An 18,360-nucleotide genomic window follows, 5' to 3' on the forward strand; every position below is an offset into this window, starting at 1 on the left:
ACCTGTTCTACCAGCAATCTACAGCCATACTCACTCATCCTCGTTGTGCTAAACCAGAGCGTGACACAAAAATAACACAGTCACAAAAGTAGATTAAATTCCCTTTAATGCCTCCAACTTGTGCCCCAATGTCCAATTATCCTTGGCTTGATATCAAACTCTTCCAAAAACAGTCTACGAAGAGAGTAAATGCAGTCCGAACCAAAAGTAAAGATAATTAGAAATTTAAAAATCCAACACAAACCACACTGGAGTCATTAACACAGCAGGCCAGGATGATAAATTGCCGACTTCCACAAGATAATGCAGCAACCACAGTTGGGAAGATGCCAAAACCAAGATAATGCACGGTTTGCTTCAAGCAAAGAGCTATTTAAAATGCCCCATTTATATCCTGTTCTCCCAGCTGCATCTAATGAAAGGGATCAGGGCTTTTTCCTCTTCCATAAGCCATGTTGCTCCCTTCTCCATTCCTCCCTGCATGCCCTAGGATGAAGAGGGGATGGCCCTGAGTCTTCCTCTGAATGCCCAGCCAGACTGTGCTCTTTCCCCGTTTCTTCCACAGCCACCGGAGCCACATTCCCACTCCCTGTCAGCTTCTCAATCTCCCCTTCAGAATCAGACTCCAACAAAGGCATGACATTCATATGCAAAAGCAAATGAACACACAGTACAGCAGAATACAAAGGACCATTCTGCAAGCAATCTCAAAATACCTGCAAACCAACAGTACAGGTAGTCCTCGACTTACAAACCTTCGTTTAGTGACTGTTCAAAGTTACAACATCACTGAAAAAAGTGACTTCTGGCCATTTTTCACACTTACAACCGTTACAGTATCCCCATGGTTATGTGATCAAAATTCAGGTGCTTGGCAACTGACTCACATTTATGACCATTGCAGTGCCTGGGGGTCCCTTTTTGCCACCTTGTGACAAGCAAAGTCAATGGGGAAGCCAGATTCACTTCACAACCGTGTTGCTGACTTAATAACTGCGGTGATTCACTTAACAACTGGGGCAAGAAAGGTCGTAAAATGGGGCAAAGTTCCCTTAACAAATGTCTCACTTAACAACAGAAATGTTGAGCTCAATTGTGGCCATAAATCGAAGACCACCTGTACAGCAAAGGAATTTTACAATGCCAAATCTGCTTTCTGAGACACGTGCTAGTAGTTCTGCAAGCAATTCCAAGGCAATGCTAAAAAAACCCACCTTCTAAATACTAAAAAAAATCCTGTAGTACTTACAAACAAGCACAATAGTCTGCAAAGTACTTACAAACAAGCACAATAGTCTGCAAAGTACTTACAAACAAGCACAATAGTCTGCAAAGTAGTTACAAACAAGTACAGTGTTATAATGAAAAAGAAAACAGTAAAGTACTTACAAAGCTAACAGGAATACTCCAGTTCTTGAGACCAGAAGAACGAAAGAAGCAACTGGAGTAGCAACAAGAGATTCACACTTCTCTAGTCCTCTATTTGGCAGCACGGGAGGTCGGGGGGAAGCACACTGGATGCAAAATCCTCGATCTTAGTTGATCAGATTGTGCAGATTGAAAATTTTTACTACCGGTAAGGTGTGGCAGGGAAAGGTTACTGCAAAATCCCATTCCCTCCCCACCCCACTAACCTGCTTTCCAGCTCTGTTCTCCTGTGCAGGGCAACAAAAGAAGGCCCAGCTGATCAGCTGGGACTTGGGAGGCAGAGAATAAATGGGGGCGGGGCCAGTCAGAGGTGGTATTTGCCACTACCGGTTCACCAGAACTGGTCGGAACCTGCTGAATACCAGCTCTGGTCAAGTGACCCAAAGAAAAGAAATGTATCAACCATATGGACCTCAGAAATTACCTGTGCTGGTGACAAAGGGCAGTCAAGGCCACCTGGCTGTGGCTACTGCTTCAGGAGTGACTGAATCCAGGTCACATGATTGCAGAGGGCCTCTTGTTGGTCACAATTTTGAGGTGCATTCATAACTTCAAACAGTCATTAAGCAGCCATTTGTACCTCAAGGATTCTGTGTATTTTGTCATTTATTTACAAGGAGAAACATATGGTGGTTGTGACAGCGGCCGCCAATGTAGCATCCATATAAAAACTCTGCTAGTGTATGTATACTGTAACATTTATGACATGTTTACCACATATAAAATAAAATAAAGGACGTGGCTCCTGAGGCAAACAATGAATATAGGCAGCAGTTTTGTGCTTTGTTAAGGTGATAATTAATAAATATTTTCTTAAAGGGAGGATCACATAGCAGCAGTAGCAGCAGCAGTAGTAGCAGCAGCAGCAGCAGCAGCAGCTCGTATGGGAGCCAGGTAAAAACAACTTTATAACTTTATTTGTTTATAATGATACATATAGCTCAGTGGTAGGATTCAAATTTTTTTACTACTGGTTCTGTGGGTGTGGCTTGGTGGGTGTGGCAGGGGAAGGATACTGTAAAATCTCCAGTCAGAGGTGGTATTTACTGGTTCTCTAAGCTATTCAAAATTTCCACTCCCGGTTTTCCAGAACTGGTCAGAACCTGCTGAATTCCACCTCTGATATAGCTATAGATACATCCTACAATGTATTTACACACACACATGTACATACATACATTTGTAGGTAGTCCTTGCTTACCGATCATCATTAGTACCGGCAACCCTGTTGCAAAGCACCACAAACGCTAAGCGAAATATCATGTGGCGATATATCGCGAAGCATCACGATAAATGACCTGCTTCCATTATGACATAAATCACAAGGTGGCTAAGTGTGACATCACATGATTGTGACTTGCAATTTCACTTCTATGTTCTCCATTACTTCTGCTTGTTGGAACCAAGTTGTGAAGCTTGGAAATGGTGATCACATGACCACAGGACTCTGCCACAGTTGTAAATGTGCACGGGTTGCAAAGTGCCTGAATGGCGATCCCATTGATACTATGAGGGCTGTAAGGGTGAGGATTGGTCACAAAACTGTATTTTCCAACTATCATAACTTTAAACATTCACTAAATTTTAAACAGCGCTACTTGTGCTGTTGGTAAGTGAGGACTACATGTGTGTGCATGTGTGTACATGTATATGTATATATTGTATCAGTGGTGGGATTCACATTTTTAACAACTGGTTCTGTGGGCGTGGCTTGGTGGGCATGGCAGGGGAAGGATACTGTAAACTCTCCAGTCAGAGGTGGTATTTTCTGGTTCTCTGAACTTCTCAAAATTTCCGCTACCAGTTCTCCAGAACTGGTCAGAACCTGCTGAATACCACCTCTGTATTGTATGTAGTATATCTACAATAAACATGTTATTTTTGTATACTATATAGAAAATATACTATTAAATATACTATATGAATGTATATTTAGCTTATAGGAAATAAAATCTGGGGGGAGTTCCGTTCTGCTTCTGAATATAGCAAGGAACAGTGTGCTTCATTAAGATGAATATGTTATAATAAATGTGGGATATAAATAAAAATAAATTACAAATACTGTGTTTTCTAAAGAGAAAGAATCCTATGTTGGTGGCAACAGTCAATAGAACAACCATGTAAAATATTATTTAATGCAGTTTATGTATATAACATTTGTCATGGTAATCTGTAATAACATAAAATCAGTTGTTTTTATTCAACCTATCTTTCCTCCTAAAGATAGAAGGTTGCTTTGCATTTTATTAAAGTAGTCATTTTGTAATTAATAAATATTTGCTTACAGGGCAGACCATATGATGTCAACCAATATAACAGCCAGGTAAAAATTATATTCTAATATTTGCCATGGTTATATATATTGCACATCCTATATATTTTAGAATATACTTGTATTCCAAATATAATGTATATTCAAATACATTTTGGAATGTAAATAAAGATTTTTGGCCTCTGGATATATACAGTAATTTGGGCTTCATTAACTGAATTATTTTATAATAAGTATCTTCTTACAGGGAGGATCACATAGCAACAGCAGCAGCAACAGCAGCAGCAGCAATCATTATGGCAGCCAGGTAAAAATAAATACTATAATGTTTTAATAGTGATTCAGATAGAGAGATATAGGATATTCGTGATATTTTTATTGATCTATACATAGAGATAAGCATATAAAATATTTGCCATGGATATCTACTATATATATAAAAAACCATTCTGGCACAGCAGTAGGCTAGCCCCAAATTTAAAACTAAAAAGAAAAAACCATTCTGGCATAGCAGTAGGCTAGGCCCAAATTTAAAACTGAAACGGCTGTGAAAGTCTGACTCACAGATGAACACAATACAGAAGCCTGATGATGGCAGATGAGATTCTGCCGAAACGTTGCTACAACTTTAAAAGCACAACTATAATGATGTGGGAAAATACCCCAACAAAGAAAATGGGATCATTGTAACCTTAACATAGAGTAAATAAAATAAAATATATTTTGCTTATTTTACTTCTACTCCTGAATGTAAAAAAGCAGTGTTGTGCTTTATTAAAATGATAATTTTATAATTAATAAGCATTTTCTTACAGGGAGGATCATATAGCAGCAGTAGCAGCAGTAGCAGTAGCAGCAGCAGCCATTATGACAATCAGGTAAAAATTGCTTTATAACATTGTGTGTTTATAATGACATAATATAGATCTACATTTACATATGTAGATCAGAGGTGGTATTCTTGAGAACCGGTAGCGGAAATTTTGAGTAGTTCAAAAAACTGGCAAATACTACCTCTGACTGGAGATTTTACAGTATCCTTCCCCTGCCATGCCCACCAAGCCACGCCCAAAGAACTGGTAGTAAAAAAATTTGAATCCCACCACTGATGTAGATATATACTACCGTGTTTCTCACAAAATAAGGCCGGGCCTTATTTTTTTTTGACCCCCGAAAAAACGGCTAGGCCGTCTTTTCGGGGGTGACTTAATCCCCCCCCCTTGCATCCTTGGGCTGGCGGGCAGCGATGGCTTGGATGTTGATCTCGGCATTGATGGGGCACTTTGTATTGGGAGACCTTTCACGACCATTGCTTTCCCTTCTCCCCGTGCTGCCGCAGCATTTAGAACAACACCACGGTGTTTGGCACAGCCACGGGGCATTTGGTGCAGCCACGCAGGGCCAGTCAGGGCTCCTCCCTGCAACCGGAGCCCGGTGGAGACACTCGGCTTCAGGCGTTCCTGTCGCTGCCTTCCCTGGCATTGTTTGAAGGCAAAGCCCATTCTTTTAAAAACAACGCTCTACTACAACAAAGCTTCCCCTGCCCGAGAGGGCAACCCAACCCTATGTGGGGAGGCAAATTTCCTGGGGCCACAGAGCAGGATCGGCCCACCCCAGGAGAAGTGCCCAGCCACCATCCCTGCCTGCCGCCAGGCAGAGCGCGAAGAGCTTCTCCTGGGGCACCCAGCGCAGCTGACAGGTGGGCCCTCCTGCCTGGCGGCAGAGCTCTCACCAAGACAGCAAGCACCTCCCCGCCGGGCCCTTTGCTAATCCCGCCAGGGCTGCGCTGGAGCCGGGCGGACTGGGCAGAGCTGGGAAAGCGAGCCACGGGTGCACGCCCACCTGCCAAGTGAAAGAGCCAGGCGGACCCGAGCTTGGCTTCCTTCCCAAGTCCCTCCAGCCCAACCCCAAAGGGGCCACCAGGAGAGGCCGCCTGAGGCAGTGATAGCGCCCACCCATCCGTGGACAGGGTGGCAAGGCGGTGGCGGAAGGACTCCTGATATGAAGTGCCCCACCAACGCCGAGGTCAATGCAGGCAGCACCATATCCAGATTAGCAACAAAAGTACTTCCTAATGGCAAGCCCCCCCGCCATTTCCCCCCATTTCGCATGTTTAATATAGGCATTAATTTGGGGGGAGGGGCTTAATTTCATTTTATGCCTATAAAACATGCTGGGACTTCCTATTGGGGGAGGCCATATTGTTGGAGAAACACGGTATATCTATTTTTGTAACTTTTTTATCTAAAGATACAGGCAAAACATAAGTATCTAAAATGTTTGCCATGGACTACAGCATAGTAAGCAGCTTTGCGCTTTATTCAGGTAATTATTTTATAATTAAAAAATATGGTGGCAACAGCCAATACAGGTAGCCCTTGACTTATAATTTCATTTAGTGACCATTCAAAGTTACAACGGCACTGAAAAAAGTTACTTATTGCTGTTTTCACACTTATAACCGTTGCAGCATCCCCATGTTTATGTGATCAAAATTCAGATGCTTGACAAGTAGTTCATATATATGGCCACTGTTGTGTCCTAAGGCCATGAGATTTCATCTTGTGATCTTCTCACAAAGTCAATGGGGAAACCAGATTCACTTAACAACTGGGTTACTACTTATCACCTGCAGTGATTCACTGTAGCAAGTAAGGTTGTACAATGGGGCAAAACTTACTTAACAAATGTCTCACTTAACAGCAGAAATTTTGGGCTCAATTGGGTTATAAGTTGAGGAGTACTTGTACAACAGCTAGGTAAAAGCTTTTTTTGCAGTGGGTTTATCTGCACCCTTGTCTACATGTGTATGTAATATTTTCCAGTGGCTCTCTGGAATTACAATTTAGGACACTGAAATTAAAATAACTTTACACAGTTCATCTTAGGTGTATTCCTTGGTAAAGAAAGTATCTTTGTGCCTTATTAAGGTAAATGTTTTATAATTAATCAGTGTGTTCTATACAGGGAGCATCATATGATCACAATAGCAACCAATATGGAGGCCAGGTAATTTATCATTATGTATAGTACATATGTAACATTTAATAGAGATATTACACACACACACTCACACAATATCTATCTATCTCTATCTATCTATCTATCTATCTATCTATCTATCTATCTATCTATCTATCTATCTATGGAAGAAAATGTTAAAAAGTGCTCTACTTAGTTTTGCTCCTAGATACAAAATACAGATTATACTGAAATCTTAATTAAAAAGATAAACAGTAAAAGTTCATTAATTAAAATAGATTCTAACTTTGGGATATCGAAGTGATAAGAAGTGGCTGTCCCATTTGATATCTGGCCTTGTCTTATTGGCCTTGTTGATTCATTATTGAAGTAGAACTGCTTTTTTAAGGCATATTGGTATGTCCTAATTATCCACTTTTATATTTCTCTTTTTGAAGGATTAAACTTGATGAATTACTGATAAAGCAAATTGCTTTGTTGTTGACACCCCTGTGTTTTCCTTCCCCGGATGTGTTCCAGTGGGGCCTAGACAACCATTTGTCTGGATGACAAAATTTTAATTCTATAATTATGTGAAAGAAAATGGAAGGGACATTAACTATGGCAATTCACATTGGTAAAAGCCCCATCTAGCCTCATGTCTAAAATATCAGACAAGATTATAAAGCCAAATTTGAAATGGGATAACCATTTCTCATCACTTTGATATCAGAAATTTAGACTCTATTTTAATTAATGAAGTTTTGCTTCTTATGTTTGCCACTTTTAAGAGACACAACAGGAGGGATTACTTTCTACTCACATTCTTGTAGATCTTTCTTTAAGGGGATGAAGCACACGGTCACATCATCTGACCTCTATCCCAGCCAGAAATTGGTGTATACGCACACTTGCATGCATTACCACCCAATAGGGGTAAGTTGGCTGCGCTTATGACTGCTATCACCATTATATGGTCTTCCTCATTCAGAATAAACTTATTAAAAGTGAGGATGGCAGGCACAACTGGTTAAAAAGAACAGGGTTTCATCCATGCTGTTGTGTCCATCATTTTTTACTATTTGACACCCACTTAGGGCACCCCAGCTGTCAGCAAAACCTTTCTTAATAAGGACCGATTACTTTGCCTTCCTCTCATCCTGGCAAACATAGCCCATTCACCCAGCAGTTCAAGATGTCTGTTTCCACGCTAATGTATTAAAAAACCAATATGAGATTTCCTCAGTGAACTATAATTTGTAATAACTGTTTTTGTAATAAATGTTTTTTTTTTCAAACAGGGCGAATCTTACAATAGCAGCAGCCAATATGGAAAGGTACAATTCCTGGAATAGTTTTACCTGTAAAGGGAAGCATCGTTTGGAATGCTGGACTCTCTATCAACAGCATATTTGCAGTCAAAACTCAGCTTTTCCTTTCTTTTTTCTTCCTTAGTCCTTGAAATTTATTGCAACAATAAATCTAAGTTCAAACCAGAGTACAGAAGTCTGCTACTGATCTTGAAAATCTGTACTTCCTTTGATTTTTTTAGTTTTGATTATATAACATTCAGTCAGTAATTTTATTTTGGTCATTGACCAGCAAAATAGACCTTTGGAAAAAAAAGAGTCACATTTTACTTGCTGAAAATCAATGCTGTTTATACAGCACATAAATTAACTACAATAAAACCAACTACATAGCAAGAGAGCTAAAATATCCATTTAAGAATTTGGGGCATACAAATTAATATAATAAGGCATTATGCAATTTGAATAAGGCAAATATTTATTATTAATTCAAGTAATAAAAATAACATTAATAATATATAAAAGCATTACAGAGCTAAAATCCATGGAAAAATGTAATTAATATTAATATATCTAGAGACAAATAAACATTGACTACACATTGTTGATCACACAAATTAGCAACAATTTGGATATGATTAAAATTAGATGCCATTTCCTGAAATCTGATCAGGGTAACCTGCATATTAAACTACACTAAAAATAAGAGACTGCTGTATGAGAATTCTGAGAAATATTTGGTTCTTGTGGATCTTCTTGGCATGTTTTCTGCTCAATCCCTGCCATGCCTCATTTTACCACTTCCCAGTTTCAATTTCCAGAGTAGGATACAGCCTGTGCCTGTTGCCAAGACTTTGAGGATATGGATTTATCTTGTCAGGACTATTGAAAACATCCCCTTCTATCTAAAGCAATGTTTCTCAAACTTGGGAGCATTAAGATATGTGGACTTCAACTCCCAAATGCCTGAAGAATTCTGGGAATTGAAGTCCACACATCTTAAAGTTTCCAAGATTGGGAAACACTGGTCTCGAAAAACAAAAAGTTACTCCTCCATATGTCCCACAGCCAGGTCAGGATAGAGGCATTTTCTTGTCTCCAACTAAGAGTCATATAATAAAGTATCAGAAAGATATTGGATTCCTCATATTTTACAGAACCCTTCCTCTTCTGGAGCCAGTCAGCCAGGAGGTCAGGTAAGAGATTCTCTCTTGGTTAAGTTGAGGTGTAACTTTCTTGTTTTTAAAAGCAAAATCATAACATATAAAAATATTGCTTGGCTAAAAAAGCATCTGCATCAGAAATAATTTATTTTCCTTTGTAGAACTCAGCTTCTTCAGGAGGCATCCAAACTGATGGACAAGTAAGAAAATAATGTCCAGGCAGTCTCTTGACCTTTCATTCCCATCATTGTGTTTGCTTTCACAGTGCGGGGGGAGGGGGGCCCACCACTAACCATATGGAGAGAGTGGTGAAATTGCTAGTCCAGTTGTAGTTAACAAACAACAGTGGTGACAAGGTACCATGTTTTCTTGGTTTCAGGAGAGAGGATGTCATGCTCCCACTGCAAAAATTGCTGCAAAACCATTTGCAATCTTGTCCAATCAGGTGCTCTCTAGATGGGTTAGGACAATAATACCCAGTGGTATCTGCAAGGGGAAGTCAAGACAGACAAGATGGTGGTTGTAGGAACATGATCCATGCCCTGTCCTTTTTGCATCTGTGTCAGCATTGAACACATATACATACAGACAAGGCTTTTTGATTGGGCTCCCATGACAGCCATCTTGTCTGTCTTAATACCCAAATTCCAAAGATGCAGTTAATAATTCCCCAAACTGCCAACCTTTGGAATCCGGGAATTGAATTCATGACATATCCCAAGGGCAATAACTCCATGACTGATGGCACAGCTTAGTGATTTGGAAGAAAAATGAGCAGCTTCATGTCAATTTTTGATGAGTGCTACATTGTACTGCAGCAGACTCAATCAATAGTTTTCTTCTCAATTAAATATATTGTGTATTAAGTAGGCTGTGTATATATATGCTAGTTTTTCTGAGATTTGCAAGTTAAGACAGTATGTCTTTTGAAGCTGATTAAAAATGTACTCCTGTATCACAAACCTATTAATCTGTTTTTTCTTTAAGACAGAGTAGCAGTTTCCCTGAGCTCCTTATGACACTTTATTTGGTCATTTTTTATAAATAATTAGTTATCCAGTACTTAATTCTATATATTCAGGCTCAAGCTATTTTTTCCACAAAATTGATAACACTAATTGATAATAAATTGATAATTAGCAAGAATAATATGGTACTACACAGATCATACCAGGACCATATCCAGTTGAGCATGTTGCAATCACATATAAACATAAAAAAGAATTAAACATTGAATTAAAAAAATATGATCCTGAAACCTTAGCAAAGTTAACAACATCATCTCTGGAAAAAATAAGAACTATATTTTTAAGTATTGTGCCAGGACTATATTTCATCACTTTTAATCCATAAAGAAGCATTGATTCATTTTCAGCCAAACAAATTATTGACTAAAAGTGATATTTTACAAATTGTCAGAATACTTTTTTTATTAAAGAATTATTGAATTTCTGTTCTGTTTTCTTAACAGATTGAATGTTATTGTACAGATGGGCTTTTGGTAAGTACTTATTCTGCACTAATTTGTGTTTTGATTGCACTGAAGCAGAAATGGATTTCTTTGAGTTCAGTTTAGTATCATAGTTTAGCATCCAGACAATCCAGGTTCTAAAGCCGAATTTTGTTTTAATGTAAGATTGCCTGAAGTGATCAACATCAGGAGTCGATTAGACAATCCTAGAAGCCAATAAATGTTTGGGGGTCCATAGATTGTTGATAAATGATGGAAGATCAGTTAGGGTCAATTAATATTTGAGATTCTGTGGAGCTCCATGCAAATCTTTAATTTGGAAGATGAAGCAGCTAGTAGTTACTCAGAGTTGGATAGAGCCACAAGGAAGAGAAGTCTAGAGTTGTTTCTATTTCCATGACTTGTTGCATAGTCAACCAGATGTTTAGAGTGGATTTGACATTTTATCCACTTATCAAATTCTTCCCAAGGATCTGGGATAGGCACACATTGTTGTTTGATGGTGTTACAGTAACATTGCAGGATGCAAGCTGCTTCAGTAAAATCGCTTTTTGCAATTGTGGGATGATTTTGTCAATTCTGGTAGTTTTCAAGTGGTGCTCCAGATGTTTTGGGATTACACACAAGATGCCTACTACTATCTTTGGCTTTTTATAGCATAGTAATTTATGAACAAGAGATGTTTCTATTCAAATATATAAGATGTTCATGAAGATATATTAGTAAATGTGACTTTCCTAGGGATTTTTCTTTTTGATCGGATTTAAAAATACAGATGGATTTTTCTTTAATAGGATTCCTCTTATCATGGACAAAGCAGCCAATATGGTGATGTACAAGTAAGGAATATTTTTCTATAGAAAGGATGATTTGACATGAATTGACTTGCCAATAAGAATGAGCATGGGAAAAAAAACCTGACTTCTATTGTTACAGGGTTCCCAATCAGCTAGTGGCCAATATGGTCATGGAAAAGGAAGCTTGTATGGGGACACCAACCAACATGTTGAACATGGTGGAAATAGTCAATATGATGGACAAGGAAGCCAGCATAGTGGCCATAGCCAATATAGTGGTGGACAAGGAAGCTCATATGGCAGCAGCAGTCAATACGGTGGTGGACAAGGAAGCCAATATGGTGGCGGACAAGGAAGCCAATATGGTGGCGGACAAGGAAGCCAATATAGTGGTGGACAAGGAAGCTCATATGGCAGCAGCAGTCAATACGGTGGTGGACAAGGAAGCCAATATGGTGGCGGACAAGGAAGCCAATATGGTGGCGGACAAGGAAGCCAATATAGTGGTGGACAAGGAAGCTCATATGGCAGCAGCAGTCAATACGGTGGTGGACAAGGAAACCAATATGGTGGCGGACAAGGAAGCCAGTATGGTGGTGGACAAGTAAGCCAATATAGTGGTGGACATGGAAGCTCATATGGCAACAGCAGTCAATATGGTGGTGGACAAGGAAGCCAATATGGTGGTGGACAAGGAAGCTCATATGGCAGCAGCAGTCAATATGGTGGTGGACAAGGAAACCAATATGGTGCCGGACAAGGAAGCCAATATGGTGGTGGACAAGGAAGCTCATATGGTGGTGGACAAGGAAGCTCATATAGCAGCACCAGCCAATATGATGGACAAGGAAACCAATATGGTAGTGGACAAGGAAGCCAGTATGATGGTGGACAAGGAAGCCAGTATGATGGTGGACAAGTAAGTCTATATGGTGGTGGAGAAGGTAGTCAATATAGTAGTGGATAAGAAAGCTCATATGGTGGCAGTAGCCAACAAGGAAGCCAATACGGTGGTGGGCAAGGGAATCTCATATAGCAGCACCAGCCAATTTGATGGCAAGGAAGCCAGTATGGTAGTGGACAAGGAAACCAGTATGATGGTGGACAAGGAAGTCTATATGGTGGTGGAGAAGGAAGTCTATATGGTGGTGGAGAAGGAAGTCAGTATGGAGCGAGCATCCAATATGGTGGTGCACGAGGAAGCAAATATAGTGGATAAGTAAGGAGAATATTTTTAGGAGGATTTTATATTTTATGGCAATGTCAGCCTTTGATCACAGAATAAAATTAAGAAAGATAATAAATATAAGTAAGTCCTGCAAAGAGAGATGGAATTGAGAATGCTTAGATTTGAGAAAAGAAGGCTGAGGGAGGATATGAGAGGACATTTCAAATTCTTGACAAAGCTCTGTACCTGGTTTCATTGTTCTGAGTGCAGAATAATGGATTTCAGTTACAGAATCAAGATTTGATTAAATAAAGTTCCTAACAGTAAGAGGAATACAGTAATAGAACACATTAATTTGGAGCATTCCAGAAAGGTGTGGTGGGTTGTTAAACTTCACTGGATGTGTTTAGGCAACACAACATAAGAGATTCACTAAGTATGGGGCCAACATCAGTGAAAGTCAGTGTGGTATAATAACTAAGAACTAGAGCCAGGAAGACCCAAATTCAAGTCTACCCTTAGCTACGGAATTTCATCGGGTGACTTTCTGCCAATTACACACTTTTAGGCAAACCTCTCTGAAATGCGTTGCTGTGGGAAATAATGGAAGTGTGATATTGACAGGTTTAAGGTGATTTAAAGGTGTGATATGAATCCGTTAAATAAATAATGGCAATTATTCTTTTTTGTGAATTGGCCATTGTTTTAAAAAATGCATTTTCTACTTAGAGGGTTTCACTGCCAAACCAATGAAGTCTTACTTTAAATGACTACTTGGAAGGAGGCAGTCAGTATTCATTATATACAAACGTGCATTAAATAAGAAAGACTACATTCTGGAAATTGCCTGGCATGATGTTTTATGATGATCAGAAGTGCTTTATAGACTGTATAAACCACCTTTTCTGAGCCATCATAATTTTAAATGACAGGTCATAAATTGAGGACTATCTATAGATATGATGACATTTTTTCCTTGGTATGGATCAGGGAATATTATATTATGGCTGCAAGGAGAGAGAAAAACCTACAGTGAAGAATAGATGTGGGCTCATAAGATTATCTCCCTTCTCCCATGTTCTAGTCTCAGTTCAGAACAAATGAGGGACATTAATCTTTTTAGAAAAAAAGTAAACAACAGCAAGAGCTTCTCTTCAATGACATGTTTAACTGGGCCTCAATTTCCCTTTACATAGAAGTAGATCACAATATTTTCCAGTCAGGTTATAAGTCACATGGAAGTATTCAACATAAAGATAATTTTTTCTCTCAAGCATTAGCACAGATTTATAGAAATGTTGGAACTTATGTTGAAATTATTCTCTTTTTCTAATTGCTTTTTTTGCCTGCACAGGGTTCCCAGCATGGAAGTACTGAGTTTGCTGTTAATGGAACAGGCAAGCAACAGAGTGGACAAGTAAGGACTTCTCAAATAAATGTATTTGGGCTGCACCAGTTAATTATTTCCTCCATTTAGCCTGTAATATCCTTACAGTTAAGAAAGAAAATAGGTTGTTGTAATGCTATTGTATTTGTTATACTTAGGAAGAATGTGCACACTTATCTTGAGTATATTCAAATTTACAATCCTGTTTTTGGTATTTTCAATTGAACTTTTGAGGAGTCCAATATAGTTTTGTACTGTAATAATGTATGTTGATCACATACATTCAAAATGACTATTCAGTATCTTTCCCCCAAGTGTTTTGGAATATAAAGATTAGGTTGCTTATTTCTGTAGGGTCTCTTTTATCCAGAAGGCAGATGATAACTCAGCTTTCTCAATTAATGATTCATTTTTGTATTGGCATAGATATTAATAGTATAAAAAGAGTATGAAAATGTTTATGAGTCAGTGAACCCAATTCAAACTGAAAGCATCATAACTTCTAAATATTAGTATCCATTATTACCAACCATAGAGCTCTTGCATTGAATTATTTGTTGTAAAGCCAATGTACTGTATAATCTTAGGTTAAAGTGCATTGACAATTATAAGTTCTACTGAATTCAGTAGGATTTCTTTCCCAGTTAAGTATACTTAGGATTGGTGATTACAGGAGCTGGTTTCACTGGGGCTACTGAGAGGCCAATATACTGTAATTCAGGGGTGTCAAACTCAAGGCCTGTGGGCCTGATCTGGCCCACAGGGTGCTTAGATCTGGCCCGTGGGCTGCCCTGGAAACAGCAAAGGACCAGCTCGCGGTGCCTCAGCCAGTGAAAACGGAGTTTGGGAGGGCCGCCCACATCCCTCCTGAGTTCTGTTTTTGCTGGCAGAGGGTTGCAGGAGGCATTGCAGCTGAAAATGGACCTCGGGAGCCCATTTTCGCTGGCAGAGTGCTCAGGCCGCCACAATGCCCCAGACCCAAGTGATGTCAAGCTGGGCATGCCCACCCTGACTACACCTACCCTGCCCACCCGAGGTCAAACACAACCCTGATCCAGCCCTTAATGAAATCAAGTTTGACACCCCTGCTGTAATTGATTGCAGTACAAATCTTCATACCTTATGTTTTACTTCAATGACATTAAATACATGGGATTGTTGGAGTTTGGTATAACCTAACTAGATGTCCTATCATTAATATAGAAATGCTGGCACATTCTTTTTCCAAAGAAACTAAGTCACATTTTAGAATTCTGAGAAAGAATATAGAAATACTGAACACCAAGAGCTCTGGTCTTTGTTTGCTAATAATGCTAGGTCTCCCTACAGGAAGATTCTCAAGGCTAAATAAGACGTTGCTATGAGTGCACCAATACTGAGCTGTTGACATAATCAATTAATATCTGTTTTATCCACAGGGTTTTCAGAGCCATCAGTCTCATAACTCTGTAAGTATTCTACTCCCAAAGTGTTTCCTACTTCTATTTACTAAGGCCCTGTCTTCAGTGAAGGAATGATCTATCACAACTGCTGCCCCATTGAAGAACATCAGTAGTGCTCTTGAAAAGAAGGGAGGGAGAGAGGAAGGAACTGCGGGGAGGCATAGAGACCAGACATGGGAGTCCTGAAGAGTGCATATTCTTAAAACCTGAATCACTACGACTGCTGCTGCTTCCTTTCCCTGCTCTGCCACAGCTCATGCGACCTTTCTAATTGAACACTAATTAGGTATTGCTTCCTAATTACAGCAGTGAATGAGACGCTAAATCAACTTTCTTTCATTTGGCCTCTTGTAGATTCTGCTTCCATCAGCTCTCAGCAACTCTCTAGTGGGGATATTGATCTCATGTAAAGTCATGCCGTGTTTCTCCAACAATACAGCCTCCACCAATAGGAAGCCCCAGCATGATTTATTGGCATAAAATCAAATTAAGCCCCTCCCCCCAAATTAAGGCCCATATTAAACATGCGAAATGAGGGGGGAATGGCGGGGGGGCTTGCCGTTAGGAAGTACTTTGTTGCATGCCCGGATATGGTGCTGCCTGCGTTGGTGGGGCACTTCACACTGTTGCTTTCCCTTCTCCCTTGCTGCCGTGGCATTACAGCAATACCACAGCATTTGGCACAGCCACGTGCGGCCAATCAGGGCTCCTCCCTGCAACCGGAGCCCTGAGGAGACACTTGGCTTCAGGCGCTCCTGTCGCCGCCTTCCCTTTGCCTTTGAAGGTAAAGCAAATTATTTTAAAAACCTCCACTCATCCCACCAGGGCTGTGCCGGAGCCATTCGGGCTGGGCAGAGCCAGGAAAGCGAATCGTGGGTGTTTCCTGGCTCTGCCCAGACTGCACGGCTCTGGCGCGGCCCTGGCGGGATGAGCAGAGGGCCCAGTGGGGAGGCGCTCGCTGCCTTGGTGAGAGCTCTGCCGCCTGTCAGCTGCGCTGGGCGCCCCAGGCAGAACGGGAAGAGCCCGGCCTTATTATGTGAGAAACACGGTATAAAATCTTCTGGGAGATCAATAATCCCTGATTACATCAATCAATCCCCATCAATAATAGCCAGATAAGTTTCTTGTTTAGATCTCATGTAAAGTATTCTGGGAGGCCAATAATCCCTGATTGCATCCATCAGTCCCCATCAATAATTGCCAGATAAATTTTTGTCCCCTTCAGGAGCCAAAGAAGGAATGGTCATGGAGGCACAGAGCCCTGTGACTGGAATAAAAGGGGAATCCTGCAGTGGGCAAAGTGGAACCCAGCAGGTTGCTTACCTTTTCAAGCTTCCTCATTCCTCATTTGACACAGAATGCTTGCCTAAGAGGCTTTCTTCTGTTTTTCCAAAGAAAGCACCACTTTCCAAATAGATCAGCTTGATCCAGCTTTTGGATCAGGATGGCACTGGGATGGGATGGCACCTCTGGAATGGTGCTGAGATGGAAGCTGTATTGGGGATACGTCTTTATCATTTGTGAGTCATCTCAGAGCCAGAGCATGGAGGTTATATGAATGAGGTCTAAATGACTAAAACCATTTCTCTTACGTCACACTTTAAATTCTATGAAAATTTTGTACCTCAGTTTGGATTACAGGTAAACCTTGACTTATGATCATTCATTTAACAGCCATTCAAAGTTATGATGGCGCTGAAAAATAGCTGGTCTTTGCACTTAGGATTGTGGCAGAATCCCCATAGTCACATGACCAAACTTCAGGTGTTGGGCAAATGGTATTTATTTACATCAGCCACAGCATCCCAGGGCTGCACAATCACTATTTGCAACCTTCCTAAGGCATTTCCAATATGCAAAATCAATGGCAGAAAACACATTTGATTTATGAGTATGGCAAAAAAAGTCATAAAATGGAACAATGAAAATTCCTGTCTTAAACATGGTCATAAGTCAATGATTATCTGTAGCCTAGTCGTGTAGATTAGAATGTACGTGTGTTTGGTGTAAAGGCATTTTACCATATCTAACCGCACTTTGAATGAATGTGCTGGAAGACAGTGAATGAATAATTTTTGATGAGTCTGGTGAGCCTTCATGTATAGCATCAGAACAGAGGAAGTACAGTTACAGATAAGGGTACAGGAAAGAGAAATCCAGCCTCCTCAATCCTTCACCACTGTTTGTCCATTGCTACATTCCCATATTGCAGTCAACTCATTAAAGCAACCACATTTTTTAGGCAATTTCTAAAGCAGCCATATCAATTTTAAGGTTCACACAGAAGCCTGAAATAAGATGTATCTATTGAAAGGGGTGTTCTACTTGGCTTCCACATTTTACAAAATATATATCATTTTTGAAACAGGTACAACTGTAATATTCTCAGTACGCCAATATATGTGAATTATTCCAAATTCTATATTTATGGATACAGGAAACCTTTTCTAATTAATGATGATTGGGTTTAGGCTGTGGACAAAGATAAAAGATAAAAAGAAATAGAAAAATGGAAAACAGAAGCTTCTAATTTCCTTTGCAGCAAATACAAGTAGGATTATGCAATTATGTCTTACTCTACAGTTACAAAAAAAGCTGTTTTTTTATTGTCTAATATTTTCTAATCCTCAAAACCACAATTCAAAAGTTCATTTTTTTCTGTTTCGTGCGAAAAATCTATAAGCAATAAATGTAGATATTGTCTTTTCGCTAATCAAAGATGTTCATTTAGCCAGCTGTGCAAACTCCATCATCTTCGCCAAGTTTTCCTCTGTTGTGGGTGATGCCAAATCATTCCAATTTTAAGCATAATCTTGCTGCAGTTGTCATATACAAAAATGAAGTTTTGTGACTTTTTTTTCCAGCAATTTATCTCCAATGTCTAGCCTAGAGATTTTTCTTTGAGAGCTGGGTTGTGAGCTTGTGGGTTGAGGCTGTGGAGAAGAATATAAGAAATAACAA

At 39.8% G+C, this 18,360-nt stretch overlaps 1 protein-coding gene across 18 annotated transcripts in view; it reads left to right on the top strand.

The window, feature by feature from the left end:
- The window catches only part of LOC113435977 (uncharacterized), an 84,183-nt gene that overhangs the window by 64,863 nt on the left and 960 nt on the right, over positions 1-18,360 (top strand). For 17 of the 18 annotated variants that reach the window (XM_087930227.1, XM_087930240.1, XM_087930229.1 and 14 more), the window contains 13 exons: positions 2,248-2,322; positions 3,716-3,751; positions 3,948-4,007; positions 4,516-4,578; positions 6,668-6,709; positions 7,963-7,998; positions 9,129-9,167; positions 9,296-9,334; positions 10,606-10,635; positions 11,400-11,444; positions 11,542-12,321; positions 13,925-13,987; positions 15,376-15,405. In XM_087930227.1, the coding sequence (XP_087786353.1) occupies positions 2,248-2,322; positions 3,716-3,751; positions 3,948-4,007; positions 4,516-4,578; positions 6,668-6,709; positions 7,963-7,998; positions 9,129-9,167; positions 9,296-9,334; positions 10,606-10,635; positions 11,400-11,444; positions 11,542-12,321; positions 13,925-13,987; positions 15,376-15,405 (1,338 nt within the window). The remainder of the gene's footprint in view (positions 1-2,247; positions 2,323-3,715; positions 3,752-3,947; positions 4,008-4,515; positions 4,579-6,667; positions 6,710-7,962; positions 7,999-9,128; positions 9,168-9,295; positions 9,335-10,605; positions 10,636-11,399; positions 11,445-11,541; positions 12,322-13,924; positions 13,988-15,375; positions 15,406-18,360) is intronic. The other variant, XM_087930231.1, reaches the window with a different exon arrangement.

The sequence above is a fragment of the Pseudonaja textilis genome, chromosome 3 (assembly GCF_049901715.1).
Source record: "Pseudonaja textilis isolate UNSWEBS1 chromosome 3, rPseTex1.2, whole genome shotgun sequence".
Classification (NCBI taxonomy): domain Eukaryota; kingdom Metazoa; phylum Chordata; class Lepidosauria; order Squamata; family Elapidae; genus Pseudonaja; species Pseudonaja textilis.